General features: G+C 35.2%; 1 protein-coding gene across 1 annotated transcript; it reads right to left on the bottom strand.

The window, feature by feature from the left end:
* Positions 1-3,807: 3,807 nt before the first annotated feature.
* On the bottom strand, positions 3,808-23,323 carry LOC120627924 (fatty acid synthase-like). The gene is made up of 37 exons (XM_039896051.1): positions 23,251-23,323; positions 23,062-23,182; positions 22,755-22,958; positions 22,515-22,631; positions 22,267-22,436; positions 21,498-21,640; positions 21,162-21,368; positions 20,864-21,050; positions 20,612-20,774; positions 19,263-19,432; positions 19,026-19,177; positions 18,609-18,941; positions 17,975-18,159; positions 17,274-17,393; positions 17,088-17,197; positions 15,376-15,566; positions 15,062-15,216; positions 13,617-13,874; positions 13,407-13,524; positions 13,070-13,333; positions 12,547-12,972; positions 12,126-12,275; positions 11,930-12,045; positions 11,145-11,295; positions 10,348-10,519; positions 10,115-10,227; positions 9,714-9,878; positions 8,785-8,937; positions 8,215-8,393; positions 7,940-8,143; positions 7,735-7,852; positions 7,464-7,611; positions 6,025-6,175; positions 5,141-5,288; positions 4,802-4,978; positions 4,541-4,643; positions 3,808-4,409 (listed from the first exon to the last, which is right to left on the bottom strand). The coding sequence occupies exons 1-37, from the start codon at positions 23,306-23,308 to the stop codon at positions 3,808-3,810; spliced, it is 6,702 nt and encodes a 2,233-aa protein (XP_039751985.1). The 5' UTR covers positions 23,309-23,323.
* Between the last annotated feature and the right edge of the window lie 233 nt (positions 23,324-23,556).

Raw genomic sequence — 23,556 nt, 5'->3', positions numbered from 1 at the left:
AATTCGCCTAGCGAAGCGGGCGGGAAACGGCTAGTTATACTTATAATAAAACTGTAACTGGAAGAATTCTGTACATTTAATATGGGGGATGCTTTATAATTGATACCGAGTCCAAAACAGTTTTTTTTTTATGTCTGTCTGTCTGTCTGTCCGGGTATAACGCCAAAACTACTGATCGGATTTGAATAAAATTTGGTATAGGGGTAGCTGATATTCCGGGTCAACATATAGGATACTCTTTATCCCGACAAACATTATTATAAGTTTGCATTTTTTTTTAATGTTTATAGATGAGCGCTTGGGTCTGTGTTGGGACCACTCTTGTGGAACATCGGTTACGACTGGGTGCTGCGTGGTTTGCTTCTTCCTGGTGTCGGCGTTACATGTTACGCTGACGACACATTGGTAACAGCTTGTAGAGAATCGTACCCCCAGGCAATTATGTTGGCTACTGCTGGAGTTGCACAAGTTGTAGGCAGGATCCGGAGGCTGGGTCTAGAAGTGGCGCTTAATAAGTGTGAGGCTATGTTTTTCTACGGACCTCGACGCGCACCACCTTCAGGATCCCACATTATTGTTGATGGCGTTCGCATCGGTGTCGAGTCAAAGATGAAATACTTGGGACTCGTCCTCGACAGCCGATGGGACTTTAGGCAGCATTTTAGTAGGTTGGTTCCTAAATTGATGGGGGCTGCGGGTGCGCTTGCTCGTCTGTTGCCCAATCTTGGTGGTCCAAATGACTCATGTCGAAAGCTCTACATGGGAGTCGTGCGCTCAATGGCTCTATATGGAGCACCAGTGTGGGCTGATACCCTGAAGGCCAGCAACGTCGCAATATTGCGTAGACCGCAGAGAGCGATGGCCGTCAGGGTAATAAGAGGATATCGCACGATTTCTTTTGAGGTGGCGAGCCTCCTAGCCGGATCTGCACCTTGGGATCTCGAAGCTAAAACCCTCGCCTCAATACATCAGTGGAAAATGGAGGCGCGAAGAAGGGGCGAGGAACCGATGCTGCGGGTATACACGCAGCGTCGTTTCGAGCTCCGTCAGATCCTAATGGCGGAATGGAAGGGACGCCTGGAAAATCCCAGCGCAGGGCATGCCACTATAGCGGCGATAAGGCCCGTTATGGAGGATTGGCTAGGGCGCCACCATGGTGCCCTATCATTTCGGCTGACGCAGATACTAACCGGACACGGTTGCTTTGGTAAGTATTTGTGTCGCATAGGTCGGGAGCAATCGCCCGGTTGCCACCATTGCGATGACTGCCTCGAGGACACGGCGCAGCACACCTTAGAGGTGTGTCCAGCTTGGGCAGGGCAGCGCCGTGCCCTCGAAAATACGGCAGCTGGTGGCCTTTCTCTTCCAACTATAGTTCAAACTATATTACGGAGCGAGTCAGCGTGGAATACTGCTGCCTCTTTTTGCGAGGAGGTGATGTCCGCAAAGGAGGCGGCGGAGCGAGACAGAGAAAGAACATCAACACTCCCCTCTCGCAGGAGACGAACCGGGCGCCGGAGAGCAACCAATGACCTCCGGCCTCCATGAGCTGTAGGCGCGCGGGTGGCGAATTAAAGGGGAAGTTTGCCACCCAAATAATGACAGGCCTAAGAAGGTGGCGTGCCGTGTAGTGTACGCCTCTCTGGAGGATTTGGCAGCGATCAGGCCAGTGATGATAGGACCCGCCACGCACTGGGGGGTCAAAACCTTGGCGAGAGTGCGGTGAATACGCAAGTGAACCCCGTGCTCTCACTTATAGGGCTTTCGAGGGACACACAGAGTTTTTAGTGGGTGCAAGTCCCACATAACTACTCCGTTTCCCCAATGGAGTGGTATGCGTCAGGCATTTTCTCTGTATAGAAAAAAAAAAAAAAAGGTATATGGGACATCGATCGAATGCATGCGTACCATCCTACTATCCTACTAATATTATAAATTCGAAAGTTTGTGAGGATGGATAGAAGTTTGTTACACTTTAACGCCACAACGAATGAACCGATTTGGCGGAAATTTGGCAGAGGTATACAATATATCTGGCTTCTTTTTATCCCGGAAAAGCAGGCCACAGGATAGCGTCGCTATTATTTCCGCATTTGTCTTTCAAAATCCGCATGTTATAGATTGACGTGGTTTTTTGGATAGGCATAGTTGTAACATTATAAAGCTTTTGAGTTTGTTTGGTTAAACGCGCTAACCTCAGCAAATGCTGTTTCGATTTCGATTTTTTTTTTGGTTTGGTAGTATAATTATATAGCATCACGCTACGACCAATGGCTACTATCCTTAATGAAAAAACTTGCAAATTTTTGAGAGATTCCGATGCGTGCGATTCGTGCACGGTAAACGTGACGCCAAACGACGTAAGTATGAAGTAAGTATATTGGAATTGTCGCAATAGTTTCTTTAATGTTCTAAAAAACAGTCCGCGACAACAAACGACTATTTTTTGAAGTTGTCTCATTCGCGGATAAAGTCGCGAGGGTCCGCTAGTCATGGAATAAATAATGTATTAGGTCAACGGTTGCAGTTAACTTTGCATAAATATTTGTATTTTAATTTCAGACTTGCCTAATTTATAAAATAATGTTCAGCACTAATAGAATAATAATTCCGAGATCATTCATACTAGAATTAGATTTTATAAAGTAGTGTAGTGGGTTAAGATCCCAATTTCTGCCCAGAACTCCAATGGAGATCTGTGTCTGTGATATATGAATAGTAGTATCGCGTTTCGTGACAACTTAACGGAGAAGTCCTACCGCCATGCTTATTTCTGCCGCAAAGCAGCTTTGTTCCTGTTTAAAAGACGTGGTTACCGGTGTAACTAGAGGCGTATGTGACTTAACAACTACGCCTCAGGTTGATGGACACAGGGCGGTACGTTGTAGGATGTCGTTGCATACGCTGCGAAGAGTTACTCTGTTTAAAAGGCCTGGTTTTCCACAAAGTCGAAGTCAAAGTCAAATATTTCTTTATTCAAATAGGCACATAGATCGCACTTTTGATGGCGATAACTACATTCGTAAACTTAAAACTAAAGCTACGAGGGTTCCAAATGCGCCCTGGTCTAAAAAGAAGCCAGAACAAGAACAATAAACTTAGCGGGGTGTTCTTTTTGTTATCACCATCTCACATTGTCATTTCAAAATATTTTCTTAAACCAACCTGGCTAGAGCAATTTTTCACACCCAAACTTTTTTATTGTTTACGTAATACTTTATACTATAATAGAACTTTTCTATAAGCTTTTGCTTACTACAAACTTTGAACTTTTTTAGAGATATCCCCAATATATTACTGGTAATTTATTATGAAATTGTATACAATTTCCTTTAAATGAATTGCTTATTTTGTGTAGCCTAGTGAACAACACTGCAAGTTTATTTTTACTTCTAACATTCCATATATTATTGCAGTCACTTTTTCACTTAAATTTTGATAATTTTTTGTGAACATACATAAAATTTTCAAGTATGTATTGGCTATAGACTGACATTATTTTAACATCTATAAATGTATCTCTTAATGACTCTCTCGGCCCCATTTTATAGATCGAAAACCATCAAACATGGATCATTTCGACCATATGCTTGGTCCATTAATTATTACTATATAAATATTTAAAAAAAACATAAGTTGAGGATGTTAGTAGTATTATTTCCAAAAATGCTTGATACCATTTACAAAAGAAAGTACCATATAAACATTTTAATTAAAAAACCAAATATGCACGTAATGTATAATAAACTTTAATAACATAAATAAATAATTGTATTTTTAAAATCAAACTTAATAATGTTTATTGTTTTATTGTCCAACACCAACTTCAGCAGTGGTCATAAATGAATCTGCGTTTATAATGTAACTTTCGCACAAGTTTCTCTTATCAAATTCTTCCAGAATGTCAACGCCTAAGTGGCGGTTCACAATGGCGGCGCAACGCAAATCTTGAGCTGCATACGCTAGAGGAGCGTGCAATTCATACTCCACCACCTTTTGTTGCGAATGATTTTGTAAAGAAAGGGACCTAACATGTTTAGACCCCGATGACCGAGGTCGAATAGATATCAGGAGGGAGCGAAGTAGACGTGGCTCTGAACTGTAATTCCGTACTTGTAATATTCTTGCGTATGCCGCTTCAATTAATTCTTTGGCATACTGAATAGAATGGTCAATACGTCCCAGGAGTTTCTGCACACACAAGGTAACTTTTTCTTTCCATGTAGAGATGGTCTTCAGGATATTTTCCACATCTTCGCGGTTATCATCGTTATTCATCAACATAAACATGTGAGTTGCTACAGCCACTTGCAACGATTCTTCTGTTTCAAATTTAGCTAGTTTTTCTTCAAATTTTTCTAAAATATCGTCCGGTGCACCGCCAATGCAAAATATTGAACCAGTTAAACCTGCAAATGAAACGTTCAGTTTTAATTCTGGTATTATTTTGAATTGATACAGAGGCTACAAAAAAAAATATTCTTATTCTAATTTTTTTTTAATCAAATGATTCATTGTCTATGCTACTGTTTTGTCTTACCATGATCTTCAAGAATCGCTGCCATTTCTAAAGCAACCAAAACGCCACTTTCATATCCCAGAAGATAGAACCGCTTCTTCAATTGGATCTTGTTTAGGAGAATCTAGAAAAACAAAGATAAAACAAAATGAAACAAAGATATCTTAGGAATAGCACCGTTAATGGAAAGTATAGACATATAATTTCCTGCTGTAATGGTGTGTGGGTACAAGCATGACAACAACCCTCGGAAAAAAAATCCCATAAAAACGTAAAACTAACCTTAGCATATCTTTGTGCCATTTCTTGTATAGTCTCGTGTGGTCGTTCTACTCCTGGCTGCAAAACTAACGCTGGTAACTTGAGCCGCTCGCATAGTTCATGGAAGCGCACGTGAAGGCCTTCTACACCCGGTACAACGCACAAGTAAGTTTGACTTACGTCAAATTCATTATCTCTCTGTAACATATAATTGTTTTCTATTTTTTCTACTTTTTATACCATACGAAACTTAAAACAGCACTTGAAGAGGCGATGTGTATATTATACTAATGCTTAATGTATGAAATTTTGAAAACAAAGCAAAAAGCACAATATGTCAATTAATAATTTTTTGCTTACCAACGCAGTACACGCAGTTAGTGTTGGTAAAAACACCATATCCGTAGTTGCTAAGAGCTCATCCGGATCAATGTGGGAAAAGAATGTTTTCAAACCTTCAGAATCTTCTAACACTTTTTTAGACATCTTATCCTCTAATTCCAATATTCTGCAAGGTAAGATATAGTTAGCGTTCCATTTTCACCACGAGAACCCACAGTTTCGTCATGTATTTCTACTTGATTGCAAGTTACAACTATTAGTTTGTTAGTTATATTTGATATTATATATAACTGTTTCGATAGTCTAGTGTTAGCATATTCGACTGTAGATCACGAGATTTTGAGTTCGATCCCCATGTTTTTCTATTAAGAAATTCTTAGTACCAATCTGGAGTTTGGAAATTTTGCCCGTCGTTCCTGATCTCTTTCCAGTCGTGTGGGAGCTGCCGTCCGATGGGACTTTGAGAGTGCACCTGTGTTTGCACACACAGTTGTGCCTTATAAATTTCCGCTTCGTTAGAAAATCTATCTGGAAATTAACTACCATGGCCGAACTCGGTCAGGGAGACTGTTTCTTTATATAAAGAATGAACTGAAAGCGTAAAAGTTAAACTTATACCAATACTTTTAATTTCTTTACTTTTAGTGGAAATGTGGAAATTATAAACAAATCAAAACCGCTTGTTAACAGTAAACCCAACATAACTGATGTTCAGAAAAGCACTTGACCAGTTATTTAAATTTTAATTAGACTTACTCTTTACTTATTTTATAACAATTCTTTACTTATTTTATATGACAATTTAATTTTTACTATTACAATTTTCATGTTATAATAAACATAAATGTTTATTTATGAAAAAAATAAATTTACTTGTAACAATACGTAGGTAGTATACTCACTTTTTCACTGTTAATATTGGTATGATACTTTCATCCAGTAAAATACAATGAAAATCGCGCAAATAAGCTCTTACAATGTGCGATTTTGACAGATCCATTCCCAGATCTTTGAGTGTTGCCTCTCGAGACGTTACATTGGAAATTGAGAAATCTAAGAAACAATTTTCAAACATACGATTTAATAATGAGAAATAGTATGTACTATCCGTAATTATATTATGAAAGCGATAGTATGTTTGTTTGTTAGTCGCCTATGTTCCGCTCAGCTAACCTTAAAAGGAGATGGGGCAAATCGGGGCATTAACCTTAACTGAGCACAAAGAAAAATAGTACCAAAAGTCTTTATCTAAATGAAGGTAACCTTAAGTATTTATAGTAGCGTATTTGTATGTTTATATGTTTGTATATATGTATGGAATATATTTTATATTTTTGTACATATCTTTAATATGTTATGTTTAGTATATACTATGTTTTATGTTTTTTTTTTTTTTTATTATTTATTTTTTTATGTTAATTTAGTTTTAAGTCCTAATATTTAATTTTGTTTGTTGTACCACCTACTTTTTTCTTATAACATTTTCTTGTTTGCCTTTGGTTGCCTGGAAGAGATCGCTATTTAGCGATAAGGCCGCCAAATTGTACGTTCTACCTTATTGTGCTGTTGTATTTGTATCTCTGTAAATTTTCTCTGTGGTGTACAATAAAAGTGTATTCATTCATTCATTCATTCATTCAACCTAAAAATATGTTTAAGGAATTTTGGTACTGTCTGCATAATTTAAATTTTTAAAAGTAATTAATTTTATTTTATTTATTCTAGCCAAGACACGCGTTTTTTCTACCAAAACTGTAAACAAGCAAACTGTATTGGTTTATTTTAAAACTACATTCTCAATATATTATAAACACAAAAAAGGTAAAAAGGATTTATTTGAAATGATTTATATTTCATTGATATATTTTAATGTCATGGTTGTATATCAAATGTTCATTGTTAGTCGTTTTCGCGAAAATCACTGTGATAAATGATAATCACAATCCCCACCCATTTCCCTACCTCATTTGCAATCAGGGTCCCATGTAGGGACATAATATTATGATATTTACGTAAAAAAATAGCTACACGCCAAGATTTAAATATTAATCAATAAAATGTTGCTATTTTAAATGCCAATTTTGTTTGCTCAGAAAGTATGAAATTGAAAAACAAAATTTTCTTAAAAGTACTCCAAAATAGGCAATATGCTTGTTTATATAGTCAATGTAAAAATATTTTAAGCTTTTCCACAAGTGCCATACAACACCTTTGATACAGAGATAGCGTGACGGCATGGGATACTTTTTATCCCGATAAAGCAAGGGTCGACCTGTTCCGATGTATTTAAAAAAAAAACTTTTTTAAATTTGCATAGAGGGGTCTTAAAGATATACATTACCAGCTAAATTAGCTAACTCTTGTAACAAGGTGCCCATAGGTTTGCGAGTACGATGTGCAGCTATAACGCGTTCTTTGTAACATAAAGCTTTTTCAATGGCATCAATAGCATGGCCGATTGAAAAATATTCTTTATTTCCAACATAGAACTGAAAAAAAAGATTAAAATAAGCTAATATCAATAAAAGCTATAGGATTTCATGAAATTTTGGATATCCTTCCTTTAAATTTACGTGTACAAATAAGAGAAAAATCTATGTCGTTAGCATAACAAACAATTTTCTTACGTTTTTCAAAGATGGCAGTTTTATTGTTGTGAATTGATCGTGCGGCTTCGTTAGTTTTATGATATCGCTTACTTCGTTCCTAGCATCGATAATAGCAAAATACCTGAAAAACAATTTTATTAGTAGATATTAACGCATTACGCAATCACGACTAATTTGATAAAGGCTGTATAAATTGTATAATATTTACTTTATAGGCCAACTTGATCTTCGGATGGCTAAAGTTAAATGCTCTAAGCATTTAATATTTTGTTCATTTTGAGCATTAGAATTTAAAATGCAATATATTCCTTCAACAACTTCTGGCGTCTTACTGTTTAATAAATTAAAAATATTTTCATTCCATTGATTTCCGTATGATACTGTATATTGAACTCCTTGTTTCTCCCAGGTCCTGTAATTGTTAGACCGTTAATTTTGTGGATTAGTTGAAGACCTTACGTAGAACAACGGTGCGTTACCTACCTCAGTTTTAACAAAACACTATTTGACTTATTGGAGCAGTGCAAAGCTAGTTTTCTAGCTCCTCGGCTTATCAACCTGTCGGCAAATTGTATCCCCAAAACATCGTTTTCTGATAACAGCAGCTGCAATCGATCGGACGAGCAGTTAATCCTAGAATAAGAGAAACGAACTGTAACAACCTAGATTTATTTGCGCACTGCCTTTGGATCAGATATAATATAGTACTGTCTCGATAATCGCAATATAATCATAGAGCACAAGTTTCACTATCGAACTACTGGGTCATTGGTAAGTAGATTTTTTTTTTTTTTCGTTTATCATAACTAGTATTATAATAATGCAAAAGTGTGTTTGTTTTATGTCCTTCCTTCACGCCCTAGCCACCAATCAATTTAATCTTTTGCATGGAAGTGGTTGTAAAGATGGAGAGTTTTTTTTATACATAGGCTATTTTTTATCGAAAACGATAGTAATGCGAACAACAGCTAGAGTAATAAATAAATTAATAGATGGCCAGGTAATGGAAGGGTATGGATAATGCATTTATTACTTATGCTGAGTGGAAGATACATCCTCTTCCAAATGAAGAAGCACTCGACCCAAGTGTCTGCTGCCAGCTTGAAGGCGCAGAGCACGTGAAGCGTCACCCGCCGCGTATATAATGCGAGAAAGTGGGCGCACGTAGCCGCGAGCTATTCCTTCGCTGACCATTACTTGTAGCATCTGGTATCAATATTCAGCGAAAAATTAGAACATATTTCCATGAGTTATTGAGCTCAAATTAAAAGAACCTAAAAAGAAGTAACCTACTACCCTAAATTCTCTGAATATAAACACTAAAATCGTATTTCCAATTCGAAGTAGTTGGTGAAAAAGTGTTTTTTTTATGATAATGCACAATATACCTAAGAACTTATTATACCTCTTCATAGATTCATTGCTAGATCTTGATTGCAATGTAACCAGCTGGTATTATATAGTCTTACTCGGTTTCTAAGCGATATCGTTACGGAATGCAAAAGCGTGACGGCATGTCTTTTTAAGTAAAGAGGGCGATAACTAGACACAGCCGAAGCGTCCTACCGGATAATTTCAAACTGTGCGCCGCATATTGGACGTGTCCATAATTTAGTTAAAACAGAATCAATAATTAGCTGGAAGAAAAAGTTAAGCTTCTAGGGACGAAACTTTACGCGTGTAATAACTAAAGATTAAATTAAAAATTTAAAAACCCCTGACACAACCATTCCTCATTCCTTTTCAATAATGTAGTGTAAATTATTCTACAAATACTACAAGCCCTTTCATTATTAAGGGAATTAATCTTGGGCTGATTTTCATCAAGCATAGCTAAGAACACTCCCGACTTATTCACCTTTCAAACGAAAAAAAAAATATTTGTTTCATTCGTTCGTAAGACACTACAATCTTTTAACACCCCGTTTTTGTGCAGGTGTTAAAAATGTATAGTGTTTAATGATTAGGTGGAAGGTACTTACTTTCAACTCGTTTACTTTTGTTGGCTCGAACAATGAAGAAAACTTCTGTGTACTATAAGTAATGGCTTTAAACAAATTAAACATTCCAAAGGTATAATCTTCATTATTGAGTACAAGAGAAGTATCAACAATGCATCCAAATATTTTGCAGCACCCTATGGAAGTCTGTAAGTTATAATACCCTTATTAAGTATTTACTCATGCAATATAAACACTAATATATCAATATATCACGTAAACAAGTTTCAGAATTGAGTTAATGCTCAGTTCCAGAGAATGGATTCACCTGCCCATAGTATTATAGTTAGTTTAGTGTCTCACGATCAGTGTAAAAGAGATTTACAGATAAGTGATTAAATAAAATATTATTTAAACTTTGCAGCTATTTCATTACGACTTACGTTTCTTAGGTCTCCTTTGACTGAAGTTATGACAATATCACAACCTTTTCCATGTGTGCCTTTAAGAATCATATCTCTAAAACTGGCATCACGAGAATATCCGATGTGATCCTCTAAAAGATAATCGCTTTTTAGTAAATGCAATAAAATGATTTTGAAATTCTAAACAGCACTTGCAGATATAATTTGTAACAATACTGATTAATTAACATAACTCGTTGTAAAATATCTACCTTTAAGTTCCGGAAATAGACTGAGCAAGAACATTTTTTTCTTAATATCGCTCACTGTAGTATAAATGTCGCAATCATGTGCCAGTGCGATAGAGATGATCGCTTGACCCAAAGCTCCTGTGCCTCCATGCACAAGAATACTGTTGCCACGGTGAAACCTACTTTTGAAGCACTGTAAATTTATAACAATATCACTATCATGCTATATCTTGATATAGTTGTATAAAATATACAAAAATAAAGTCAGAATATAAAAATAATTTAAAATTTGTAACATTTATAAACTTTAGAATATATAAGAGTAAATTTTAGACGTGACAACATCTTATAATTCGATGGAACCGGCTGCACGCACGAAAAAACATGACGTATGCGGCGTTACCTCGCTCTCAGGCGTTCCATTCAAGGCTTGAAGTGCAAGCGAGAGCGCGGAACGAGCGACAAAGAGTTCACAGTCGGCCTCCGCGTTCGACATCTGTCTCTCTCCTACTTGAGTGAGCGATGCGTCCGCGTGGACAGCTTCTATACAATAATACATTTACATGTTTTCGGCAAGGATGAAGTGCAGTGAAAAGTGAATGTGGTGTCAATTGTTTATAGCAACGATAATATCTATATAACAAATAAAAATAAAATTTTCGTTTGAAAAATGCAACCATTCCATCAGTATTTTCTTACGACGTTGTCACAGACAACCAATTTTATTTAATCAAAAGGGGCGGCTAATACAAAATTGGGATAGGATAAATAATCAAAAAGCTATAAAAATACAAATATAAGAATAAGACTGTAATTACAAGACAATAGAACGCCAGACAGTAAGCTAAAGGAACAGTAGCCGCATCCTCCAAAGTCCAATGTTTAGGCACAGGCCATAGTAGTTCAGGCTTTGCATTAACACAGGCATTGATTGATTCTTCTTGCACGATACCCATCACACGTTCTTCTCTAAAAAATTATGTAACGACATATAATAATGTTTCTTAAATTCGTACCATGTTAATTGAAGTAAAACTATTTAATCTAAATGAAATAAAAATGCCTCTCTTGGAAATTCTAAAAAGGACGAAATTTTATAACAAAACAATAATTCGCTACTTTTATGGTTTTTTAGCTTTAAAGCTGCTCTACTTGCGAGATTTATAGTTAATATGTTATTAAGGGCTTGCTTTTATAATTTTCAAGCACTATGTACTTAATAAAAAGTGTATTTAATTTAATTTATTTATTTGGATAATTTGATTCGTTGTAATTAGAGTGGAAAATAGTTGACAAAATGACGTATCTTTAAAATAGCAATTCTTGTATATATATATATATATAATTGTAATCTCGAAATCGGCTCCAACGCTTTTCAAGAAATTTATTATACGCGGGGTTTCAGGGCGATAAATCGATCTAGCTAGGATTAATTTTTAGAAAATTTCATTTTATTCGTGTTTTCCGGTAATAACCGATTTGGTGCAGACGAAGTTGCACGGGTCAGCTAATAAAACATTAAATTGGGTTCAATATTTGGGTAGACTCTTCATAGCGCCAAAAAACACATTTGGTATATAATTTTATAAAGAGATTACTGTACCTATCAGTGGTACCACTAAAATCATATTCAACCAGCTTCTTATTATCCTTGTGTTCTTTTGCAGCAACTCCTAAAACTTTCTTTATATACGCATCGTTGAGCCCTGCATATTGGACCTAAAATGTTAGAATATATTAGATAAAACCACAATGCATGTAACATTAAAAACTCATTCGAATTGTTTTTACTGTCATACTTTTACTGGGATTCCCAGATGACTGGATCCTGTCACTTCTATCCATTGAATAGAGTCTAAATCTCCCAACCGTGTCATTTCCAGAGCCATTTCTTTGCCTTTAGCTATACTTTCTTGAAGTGGCAAGTAATATACTCCACCCCAAATACCCTAAAAAATATTCGTTGTCCGATTACATCGTTATATACTAAATACCTTCACCTAATTACTAGTTAATAACTTAATTATATTTAAGAAAAAATAAAATACTGCCTACTAAATGTATATTAATTTTTCGATGAGTTTGAAAAGTTACTTTTTTTGTGCTATGAAGAGTTAGCTCAGTGACGTTAAAATGAGGCTAATGAAACCGGCCATGTTTAGTGTTTTTTTTTGTTAATAAATGATTTTATATATTACTAAATTATTGTGTCATACTTACGTGGTCTAAAATATTTGTGGCCAAATCTGTGAACGGCATTTGTTCCAAACTTTGTTCTTCTAATAATTTGTGATTGACAATAACAAGATTAATTTTTCGATTTTTTCTCATCTCTTTAACCATATCTTTTATTCCACCGAAAGCTGGATATGAAGTCAATATTACAATTCTATGCTTAAGGGGAAGTGTGGATAATTGAGAAGACAGTTTGATGAGGTCAGCTTGTGAAAATACGGTAACAGCACTCGTACCGACCGTAACATCAGAAGGTCGCCACAAATTTAGTTCCATCCGTGAAGAACCAAAAGTATGGGCACACACACAGTCATACAGTTGAGAAGGACGCATAGTCGACAAATCTATACACTCCTCTTTATTGATGAGGAAAGTATCGCGACTGAGTAACCTATGTAGCATTTGGCACATCTATTAACAGAACAATAGATTGATTTAATTTATCTTAGTTCAAAAATTATAAAATAATTAATATTCAGAGTTTCATCTAATCTAATGGTAAACTTACTTTATCATCAGCAGCTAAATTGTTTATCATTAATACATCAATATTTCCAATGAAAGCATCAGGCTTCTTCGTGAAATCTTCCCGACTAATTTGTAATAAATCGATCTTAATTTCAGGGAAGAAATTATTAATGATCTTAATAATTTCTTGAATTGTTATTAAATTAATTTGATCTTTGTATTCAATAATATGGCCGATATTGATCACCTGTTTACTTACATTTTCAGATATGATTTGCAAAAATACACACAAAGCCGATTTTTCCTGCAAATAAGCATTCATATAAGTTTTAAAGCTATTTTTCATAAAATAAATCATCTTAAATTATTGTACTCACATCGAAATTGTTGGTAGAGACGTGAGGAATAAACTTTAATGCTTTTAAAGCAATCTGTTCTTTGTTTATTGATGGCATGTCGTAGAACTTGATGTTTTCAATTAAAACACCACCACATCTAAATATAAAAACCATTATCTTTAAGTTATCATTAGAACCTAGTAACTACTAAAGGAAACTTAATTTTATTTGATATATTTATATAAATACCTAGTACTCTCCATTACTTCACACACATCGGCCGATATGATATTCATGTCATCAACAACTATTGTGTTACTTTTTGAATGCTTTTCAACATCAATTATAATTCTCCTAATGAAATCAGGTTGCGAAACGCTTTCATGAATGCGCCTTAGTGCATTCAGTTGTATTATACCATCAATTAATGTCACCCAATTGTTTTTCCACAACAGGTGAGCTTTAGTAAGTGACAAGTTAGCATTGTAAATACTTTTAAACTCGTCCCTAAAAAATAAGTTATATGAGTAAACTGCTAACATAGAAAACTATTTTTTTCAAAAGGTAAAATTGTAAATACTATTAAACTCGTCTCTAAAATATCTATACTTATAATAATAATAAATATACTACGACAATACACACATCGCCACCTAGCCCCAAAGTAAGCGTAGCTTGTGTTATGGGTACTAAGATGACTGATGAATATTTTTATGAATTATATATACATAAATACTTAGAAAATACATATAAACACCCAGACACTGAAAAACACTCAATGCTCATCACACAAACATTTTCCAGTTGTGGGAATCGAACCCATGTTGATACCAATTATGATAAAACTGTACTGGAAGAGTCTGTACATTTGATATATTTTGAAAATTTGACCGGGGGAATTTGAATTATAGATACTGAATTAAAACTAAAAAAGATTTTTATTTAATTTTTGTCTGTGTGTCTGTCTGTCGGTCCGGGCATCACGTGAAAACTACTGAACGGATTTAAATATAACTTGGTATAGTGGTAGCTAACATCCCGGGTCAACATATATGTTACTTTTTATCCCCACAAACAATAAGTTTCTTCCGAGAAATGGGATGAAAGTTTTTACCAATTTTACTTCATATCTCCGTTATATTTGTACCGATTTTAATATTATTTTTTTTATTTGACAGTGTGTACTACCAAACATGTATTGTCTAATTTTAATGAAGATTTGATGAATATTGTCGGAGATCAAGGACATAATTCTTCACAGATAACAGCAAGGTGCAAGGCATATGGGACAACGATCGAATGCATGCGTACCATCCTACTAATATTATAAATGCGAAAGTTTGTGAGAACAGATGTATGGATGGATGGATGTTACGCTTTAACGCCACAACGAATGAACCGATTTGGCTAAAATTTGGCAGATATACCTATAATATAGTTTGGCATAGCTCATAGGCTTCTTCTTATCCCGGAAAAGCAAACAGCTTCTACAGGATAGCATCGCTATTTTTCCCCATTTGTCTTTCAAAATCCGCGCAACGGATTTTTCGATTGATTAAGATTTTTTTAGGATAGGCATAATTGACGTGGTTTTTTTAAGTCGAATTATTCGCGGACGAAGTCACGCAGGTGCGCTAGTAAGTTATATAATTAAACTAATAACATAAAAAACAATTTTTAATTACGAAACTTACGAGTAGTTATAGTCTCTAGCGTCCAATAAAGAATAAATATCTTTAGATTTAAGTGTCAAGACTTCCTCAGAATTAATTTCTTCTTTCGGTGATATATCTTTGTCTATTTCACTGTCAATAAAACCACTCGCAACTTTAATATTGTCGTCTAAAACCTAAAATACAAATGGTTTGTATTATTTCTGCAAAACTTACAACTTGCAGAACATAACCGCATGGCAATTCTGGTTTTATACACTCAGGTTATGCAAAATTATAATTTTATTAAAGCGTAATTGTAATTGTTTGGTTATTGTATTAAATGGATATGCTACCTCGAATTGGCCTTTTCCTCTATGTACAGTAACATTCAATCGCAATTGCCTTTGCTCGTGGAGATTGGGTTGTGAGTGTAGATGCACATCACGGAACTGGACTGACAGTTGCTTCTTTGGAACTCCCAGTACCATGGCTAATGTATCCCACACTGCCACTAGAGTAGCAGCGAAGGGGTATGAGTTTGTTTCTAAAAAATAAGCATTATAGATTAGACATTACCCTAAAATTGATCAAATTCTTTCATTATTTGATACGGAACCATACAGCGAAATAGACCAACTTAATTTTCAAACGGATCCTCAAATATTAGTTTAAAATAAAGAAGTAAGGAAGAATTTTATTTTATTTTATTTGTAAACGGGGAATAAAACAATTTGTCTAAAAGGTTATTCGTAATGAAATCCATATTTGTGATTTCCAGTTTAATCCATAAAAACTTTGGCTGGTTGTTTTTTGCGTCGAATAACGAATCAGCGAGCATGAAAATACTCAAAATATTAATTATACTCATAATAAATAATTGATAATATCTTAAAAAGCACCCCACGCTTTTTTTAATTTTTTTTTTTTCACAGTATTATTAATTTATATTCATTGAAATTTTTAACACTATTCTTAATTTAAATTTATTAAAATTTATTTTCTATTTTTTTTTCGGTTTTCTATAAAAAGCGTGTTTTTTAGTTTTTTTAAACTATTATTTATTTTCTACTTTTTAGTTTGGTTTATTTTAAACTGTTATTTGATCTAATCTACTATCAATTCCGTGATAACTTATTTAAAACAGCCCTCTACCATCTAGTAGCTTAATGTTTTCTGTGGTATTTGTTAGTTACGCGAACGCCATCTGTTGGAAACGCCATAGGTTTTTTACATTTGGGTCTAGGGTTTTTTACATTTGGGTCTAGATGGCGCTGTAGTAATTGTAATTAATAGTTCGAAAAAACTAAAAATCTTATTTTTTTATATTGAAAATTGGAATAATCTTCTCAGATTAGTGTATTGTCATCGATCCTCGATATGTCTACAAAGTTTGAATCAAATCTGATCGTTCAAAGTGGGTCAAAATCGCGCCCAAAGAAGTCGGTTACAAACATACAAACATACAGGTGAAGCTAATAAAAAAGTTAATAAAAATAGAAATCGATGTATTAAAATTTAAATTGCTTAAGATTATTTAATTCAAATGGTGGGACTATGGGTCGCTACGTATATCATGGACATCATTTGGTGATAATAAGCTGCTCAAGTTATCACATATGCCCGCCTAGTTCTTAGACAATATTCTTATAACATCTGATTTTCCGAAGATATCCTTTTAAATAACTAATAGTAGCATCTGAACCGATAACTTTATTATTTTTCTAACTTTTGCTGCTAAAAGCTATTAATATTTGCTATTTGACGGCCGATTGGCGCAGTTTGCAGCGACCCTGTTTTCTGAGCCCAAGGCCGTGGGTTCGATTCCCACTACTGGAAAATGTTTGTGTGATGAGCATGAATTTTTTCAGTGTCTGGGTGTTTATATGTATATTCTAAGTATTTATGTATATTCTTCATAAAAAATTATTCATCAGTGTAGTACCCATAACACAAGCTACGCTTACTTTGGGGCTAGATGGCGGTGTGTGTATTGTCGTAGTATATTTATTTATTTAATATCTTTATATTCTGAAGAATATCTCTCACACCTTACAACTCTTCCTACCTCTTATCACATGTCCTCTCAAGTATCGATGCTCGTCATCGTGGATTGATAGGACATAAGTACACGAAGCTGCTGTTTTTCTGTTTGCTGTCACATACAATGGTACCGTCCTGAAATGATTAAATAATTTACGGAAATGATATAAAATTCGTATAATTAATTTTTAACTAAATATAGTTTACTCACCAAGATTCATTATGCACCCATTCTATGAGGTGCGACAGCATTGGTGTTTCAGATGAAACTGGAAATTCTACTTTCGGGTATAGTTCTTGCACTTGTGGACTATATCCCTCCATGTAGAGACTGTAAGAATAAATATATAAATACCCGCGACTTCATAAATATTAATGAAATATAAAATAATTTAACTAATTCTTATCGGTTGATGATATAAACTCTTGAGGATGAGTTATTCGGTAACACTGACATTTTAAAGCGGTTTTAAACCGAACTAAGATTATTTTCTTTACTTACAATAAAACTGTAACTGGAAGATTTCTGTTCTGTATTTTGAAAAAAAAAACCGATTTATATAATTCTTTTTTAATTGAAAGTATATATTATCAAGCATGTATTGTCTAATTTTAATGAAGATCTGATACATATTGTCCAAGGTAAAGGACATAACTCTACACTGATAACAGCAAGTAGCAAGGCATATGGGACCGCGATCGAATGCATGCGTACCATGGTACTAATAATTTAAATGCGAAAGTTTATGAGATTTGCTGCTACAATTAGGTTCTTGGTTTTTTAAAGGTATTAAACAGATAATAAACGATTTGATGCAGACGAAGTTGCGAGGGTCAGCTAGTTGTTAATATGGTACACCATGTGGTTTATATAGTCCAATAATTGTAGATAGTAGTACAAAAAAATCTTACTTTCCAATAGCTTCTAATAAAAACTGTGCATTGTTAGGGTGCCCTCGTCTTGTCAACGGCACGTGTTTGCAGGATTCAGGCAGAGAACGCTTGAGAATAGCCTGCAAAAGGCCGTGAGGTGCTATTTCTACTACCACCGCATTTGCTGGAATGAGTGTTGATGTCTCTGCAAAGAGCACTGAATTCTGCAATAAATTATTCATATCTGTATTTCTATCATTGCGTATAATAAACAAAAATAAACGAGCAAGTGAATGGATAGAAACGTATAGCCATAACAAAATAGCTCAATAGCTTGGAAAACACTAAACTTTTTCAAAGAATTGGTTTTAGGTTACTTATATCTTAATATTAATAATTGTTCTTCTAGTTTAATTTAAAATAAACTCCTTTTAATTAAAATAAATTTAGTGTGCATTATAGTTATTTTAGAACCATTTTAAATAAGAAGACAAGTTACCTACTTAATTATTATGAAGTTGCGGATAAATAGCAGAAGAGATAGTTTTTACTACTACAAGAAGCTGCTTGCGCAGCATTTATTTTAATAACAATAAAAGGAATAGTTGTTTTCTAGCATTTATTTATCTAACTAGAAGAATATAATTCTAAAATAACTGAGAAAATATCTTACAAGTAAGTTATTTGTGTGATACTCCGCAGAGCTATATTTTGCGAACGGCTCATTCCATTTATCTTGTGGCACTGACGTAGAAACCCAACGTTCACTGCGTGCTTTGGGTGATTTTATCACTTCGCCCAAATATTTTAGCAGTCCTGGACCTGCGTCAGCTATGTATCGGGAGTGGTATGCAATGTTCGAGCATGGCACTTCCCTGGCAAAGATTTCTTTCGCGGTTAGTTGTGCCACGAACTCCTTCATGATATCAGCAGGTCCAGAAATTGTACTGGAATCGGGACCATTGTGGCAAGCTACTTCAATCTCAGGAGGGCACATTTTAGATATCTGCAATAAAGTATTTTAAATTTTTTGACTTTTTATTATTTGGTTTAATATACTTCAAAAGTGAGTATTAGTCAAAAAGTCTACCTTTTCGTAACCTATACCAACAGCTGCCATTGATCCACGAATTAGTGGAGTCTGTACAGAGACAAGACCGCGGCTGTATGCAGCAAGTATCATCTCCTCGGCTGTAAAGCATCCGTCTGCGTAAGCGCAGCCTAGTTCACCCACACTGTGTCCTTTAAATAATGACATAAAATTGAAAAATAATTAATATTATTTGAAACCAAGTAAATATCATTATTACAACAAGCAAATAAATACCGATAATTTTGTCGGGGACAATTTCTAATGCACGTAAAACATCTGTAAGTCCAATTTGAATCGCAGATATTCCAACAAAGGAATTGAGAATGTTATCAAATATAGTTTTGTCTGTAGATGTAATTATGTGAACTATGTCTACTCCTTTAGGTTCCAAGACAAGTCGGCACCTGTTATGAAAAAGAAATAAATTTTAATATCCGTATAGTCAAATATTGACTTGAATTCTAAATTGCTTAATTTTAACACATTTTCGTACCGCCTATTGGACATATGACTGCACATCGCCATTTATATAGTACTTTTATGTTTGTTTGCCCAAAAATGTATGTACCTATTGCGATGCTGTTCCTTTTGGAAATAACATCCACTTTAGATGCTTCTCTTAAAGACACAAAATTATAAATTTACATTTCGATGACCGCACCTGGACCAGCCTTCCTGTTAAATACGGGGGCTTAGGCATACGCTCCATTACGAGCGTAGTACCCGAAACATGTTATTAACATCGTGTCTCAACAATTGGTCTAGACGTCTGGTGACTCGAGAGCTGGCCCTTATTAAGCCCCACGGCTAAAGTCTAGCAATTTAAAGGGGCAATAGCGCCAGCATTTTGGGTACCATGCCCATAAGTGAACAGTTAGGCGGCTTATATTTGTTGTAAATATTAATGTTTGTTTGTTATTATTATGCCAAGACGACAGCGAAGCAAACTCTGCCGTACCATCCTTTACTGGAACCATTTCGCCGCGATTACAGGCCCCTATTTGAGAACCTCTGGATAGGACCAGAACGCAGAAAATTTTGTCATCAAGTAAGCTATAATAAGCTGCTTAAAATCCAAAATTTCATGTTTGTAGGTCATTTAGATTTGAAGTTAAGCGAAAGCAAAGATCCGCTTACTCACTCATAATCATCAAAATAGAACTAGTACTACCCATTAACTCAGAGAGCTGAAGTTTGGTACAGAGTAAGTTGTACCCAGTAACGTATAAAGAATGTTTAACGGCCAAGTCAAACACGTTAAGTATAATAATAAAGAAATCGCAGTAAGGAACCTTAGACTTGGCATTTAGATTTTATTTAGATTTCATTACTTTTTAGAGATAAACAAGCAGCTCCATCGAGACTTGGCTAGTTTTTTCAAAATGTTTTTAGTGGGATGTGTTTTTCCAATTGGAATTATATTCAGGCCTACTTGAAATAAATGAATTTCTAACTGCATTATTGAGCAATTTAAAATTATAATAATTCTGAACAAATACTTGAAAAGCTTCTCAACTATTTGTTCAGGATTATTATTACAATACATTTTAAACAGGGCTTAACCTGATTGTGAGAAAACTTACTTTTCTATGGCTGCGGCAAATATTGGAATTCTCATGAGATGCGCTCCCATACCGGCCCACTGAGATCCCATTCCACTGTATACGAACCACAGTGGCCGTTTGGCATCGTCAAAGTAGTTCGACTTTTCATGTAGACAAATGGTTTCGTTCTTTGCATTTGTGTCTTAAAATAAATAGTATAGTATGATAAAGAATGATGTTTGTTTCTTTGAAAACATTCCATTTTTACGAATTATTCTTAATAAGACTCACCCAGTAAAATATATCCTCTCCCCACATGGCCAGAAATTCTGTTTTTATGAATATTATGCAGCAGCGCTATTTCCTCGGGATCAACAGAACGAGATTTTAAATCCTGAATAATTTTATTCACGGATGATTCCTGTCTGCCAGATAGGAAAACTAAACGAGGAATATTTGTCTTATAGCGCGAAAGGTCCTGAAAATATATTTACAAAACAAGAAATTATTTACTTCATAAACAAAACAATTATAAATTCATCACTAAATCACTACACAATAGTCAAGTATACATTGAAAATGTCAATACCTTAGATTTAAAATGACCATATAAAAGGACATGTGCATTAGACCCGGTGATTGAGAGACCGTTAACAGCTGTGTATGCTCGTCCAAAATTCCTATGATGTTCAGTAAGAATGCGCAACCGCCCGTCTCGCAGAGCTGCTATGTCTGTTCTAGGCGAGTCACAATTCAAATTTCCTGCTAGCAGTCCAGAATGATATCCTAAAATAACCTGTTGATAACGTTAGAATCTTTAAGGCACATTATTTTCTCCATATCTTTTTTCATAGCAACCTATTGATATGATATGGTTCTAGCAAAGTCTACTCACAGCAGAACTTAAAAGCTTATGTCCATTTACCTTCGTAATAGCCGATATCCCTGATGCGGGTCCTCCATATCCTATATTTGACATTACACTGCCCACGAAAAGGGGTTCTTTTCTGTTAAAACAATGGACTCTTTCGATTGCTTCAAGTTCTGCTTTATCCGCCTCCGGTACAGCTGCAAATTAAGTACGTATCTTATCTGCTTCGGTTGCGAAATGTTCTAATTATAAATTTACTAGCAGTGTCGAAAAGGGGCCATTTCGATACAGTTACCTGTATCGAAATGGCCCCTTTGCGGATCTTTATAAACTAGGGCAAAGGAAAGGAACGGCAAAGGTTGATACTTACTCGTACATAGCCTATGCATAACATATTATGTGCCATAATAATATGTTATGTTAGCAATAACAAAGTATACATTTAATTATAACGGAGGACTTGACTGTAGGTACGAGTCTAATAATGTCTCTTAGGTATGTGATTTGCTTTATTTTCTGTGAAAAAGCCCGGAGTTAGGAAAATGGCGGTGACAACCGCTGCGGCTCTGAGACGTCCATTAAGCCGTCGGTCCCCGTCATTATCACTATCTTGCGTTAATAGCCGTTAAAGGCCACAAACCCGCATTGTAGTAAAGTCTACGCTCCAAAAACCTTATCTCCTACGAGAGAGAATGCCTGTGCCCAGCAGTAGGACTTTAGTAGGATGCGGATGACTGGTATATAGTGCAGCATTTGCAACAAGTAAGCAAACGAACAAACTTTCGCATTCTTTTATATTATTAGTATTAATATAGATTACTACCTGAACCAAAGGCTTCTACATATTCAACGGCTTGAGGCGGTATTTGTATTTCATCATAAAAATTATGCATAAATTTGGCCATGTCTTTAGGATCTCTATAGAACCCATACTGAAAATCTTTCGTTTTCGATGTAAATGTACATTTCACATGTACGACTTCGGCGTAAATTCTGAAATAATATTTTTGGATTCTTGCAATGGTCTAAGGTCAAGTATTTAATATGTAGTTTGTAAGTAGCATAACGTACCTAAGAGCATCCTTAGCTTTTTGAAGAAACAGGATGTTGATTGCCTCAGCCTGAACACACCCAGCAGCTTCGGTGTCAAACGATTTGGTCTTACCATCTTTACTTAAGTTCACGATTCTAAATGAAAGGAACTTTAATTTATTCTCTTATTGCATTTAGAAACTTTTTATTTGAATTTTCATACTTTTTAAGAGCAAATCAAGTTAGACAATTACAAATAATATAGATTAAGTTTCATACCTCCCAGAATGGATAGAGGATTGTGGGTGCAAACAAAGATTCGATCCTCCGACAATGGCAGCTTCACACTCGCCTCGGTTGATGGCATGGTAAGCTTGTTCCAACGCTGCCGTGGAACTGCAGCAACTATCGTCAATGTTCATAGAGGGACCCTTAGCGTTTAACCAATAAGAGATGCGATTGGCAAACATTGCTTTACTGCACCTGCAAAGTGTAGGATATAAATATAACGAAATGTAGGATTCAATAATAAATAACAGTAAATTGTAGACTAAGAATGTTATATTTGGGATATTCTCGTACGTACCCTGGAATACCAAAACCTGTCCTAGATCGAGTGGCATAAAAACTAGACTTTTCGCTTTCCGAAAAGCAAGATCCAATGTAGACACCGATTTTTTTCCCAGAGAGTTCTTCCGGACATAGACCTGAATGGAAGACATGTTTAAGAAAAAGGTTTGATTTATAAATAATATGGTAAAATAATTCATCTCACCAGCATCATAAATAGCCTGATATGCTTGCTCTAATAACTTGCGGGCCATCGGATCCATGTAGTTGGCAAGGTGAAAGTGAACTTTGAAAAACTGCGCGTCGAACAGTGAAATACCGGGCACTGGGCCCGTGTATTGTGCTACTTCAGGGTGGTCAAACTTCCAACGGGGGCTCTCCTTTTTGATTGGATTGATCTAGAGGCATTTCAATCAAGATCAATTCGCACCAAAACAGACGGGTAGAGATCGGTTCGTTTCGATCTTTCTGCAGCGATACTATGTTACCGTTAAAGTAATTGAGAGAAAGT

Source organism: Pararge aegeria, chromosome 12 (assembly GCF_905163445.1).
Source record: "Pararge aegeria chromosome 12, ilParAegt1.1, whole genome shotgun sequence".
Taxonomy (NCBI): Eukaryota; Metazoa; Arthropoda; class Insecta; order Lepidoptera; family Nymphalidae; genus Pararge; species Pararge aegeria.
The sequence above is the reverse complement of the archived record's forward strand: the minus strand, read 5'-3'. Positions and strand labels throughout refer to the sequence as shown.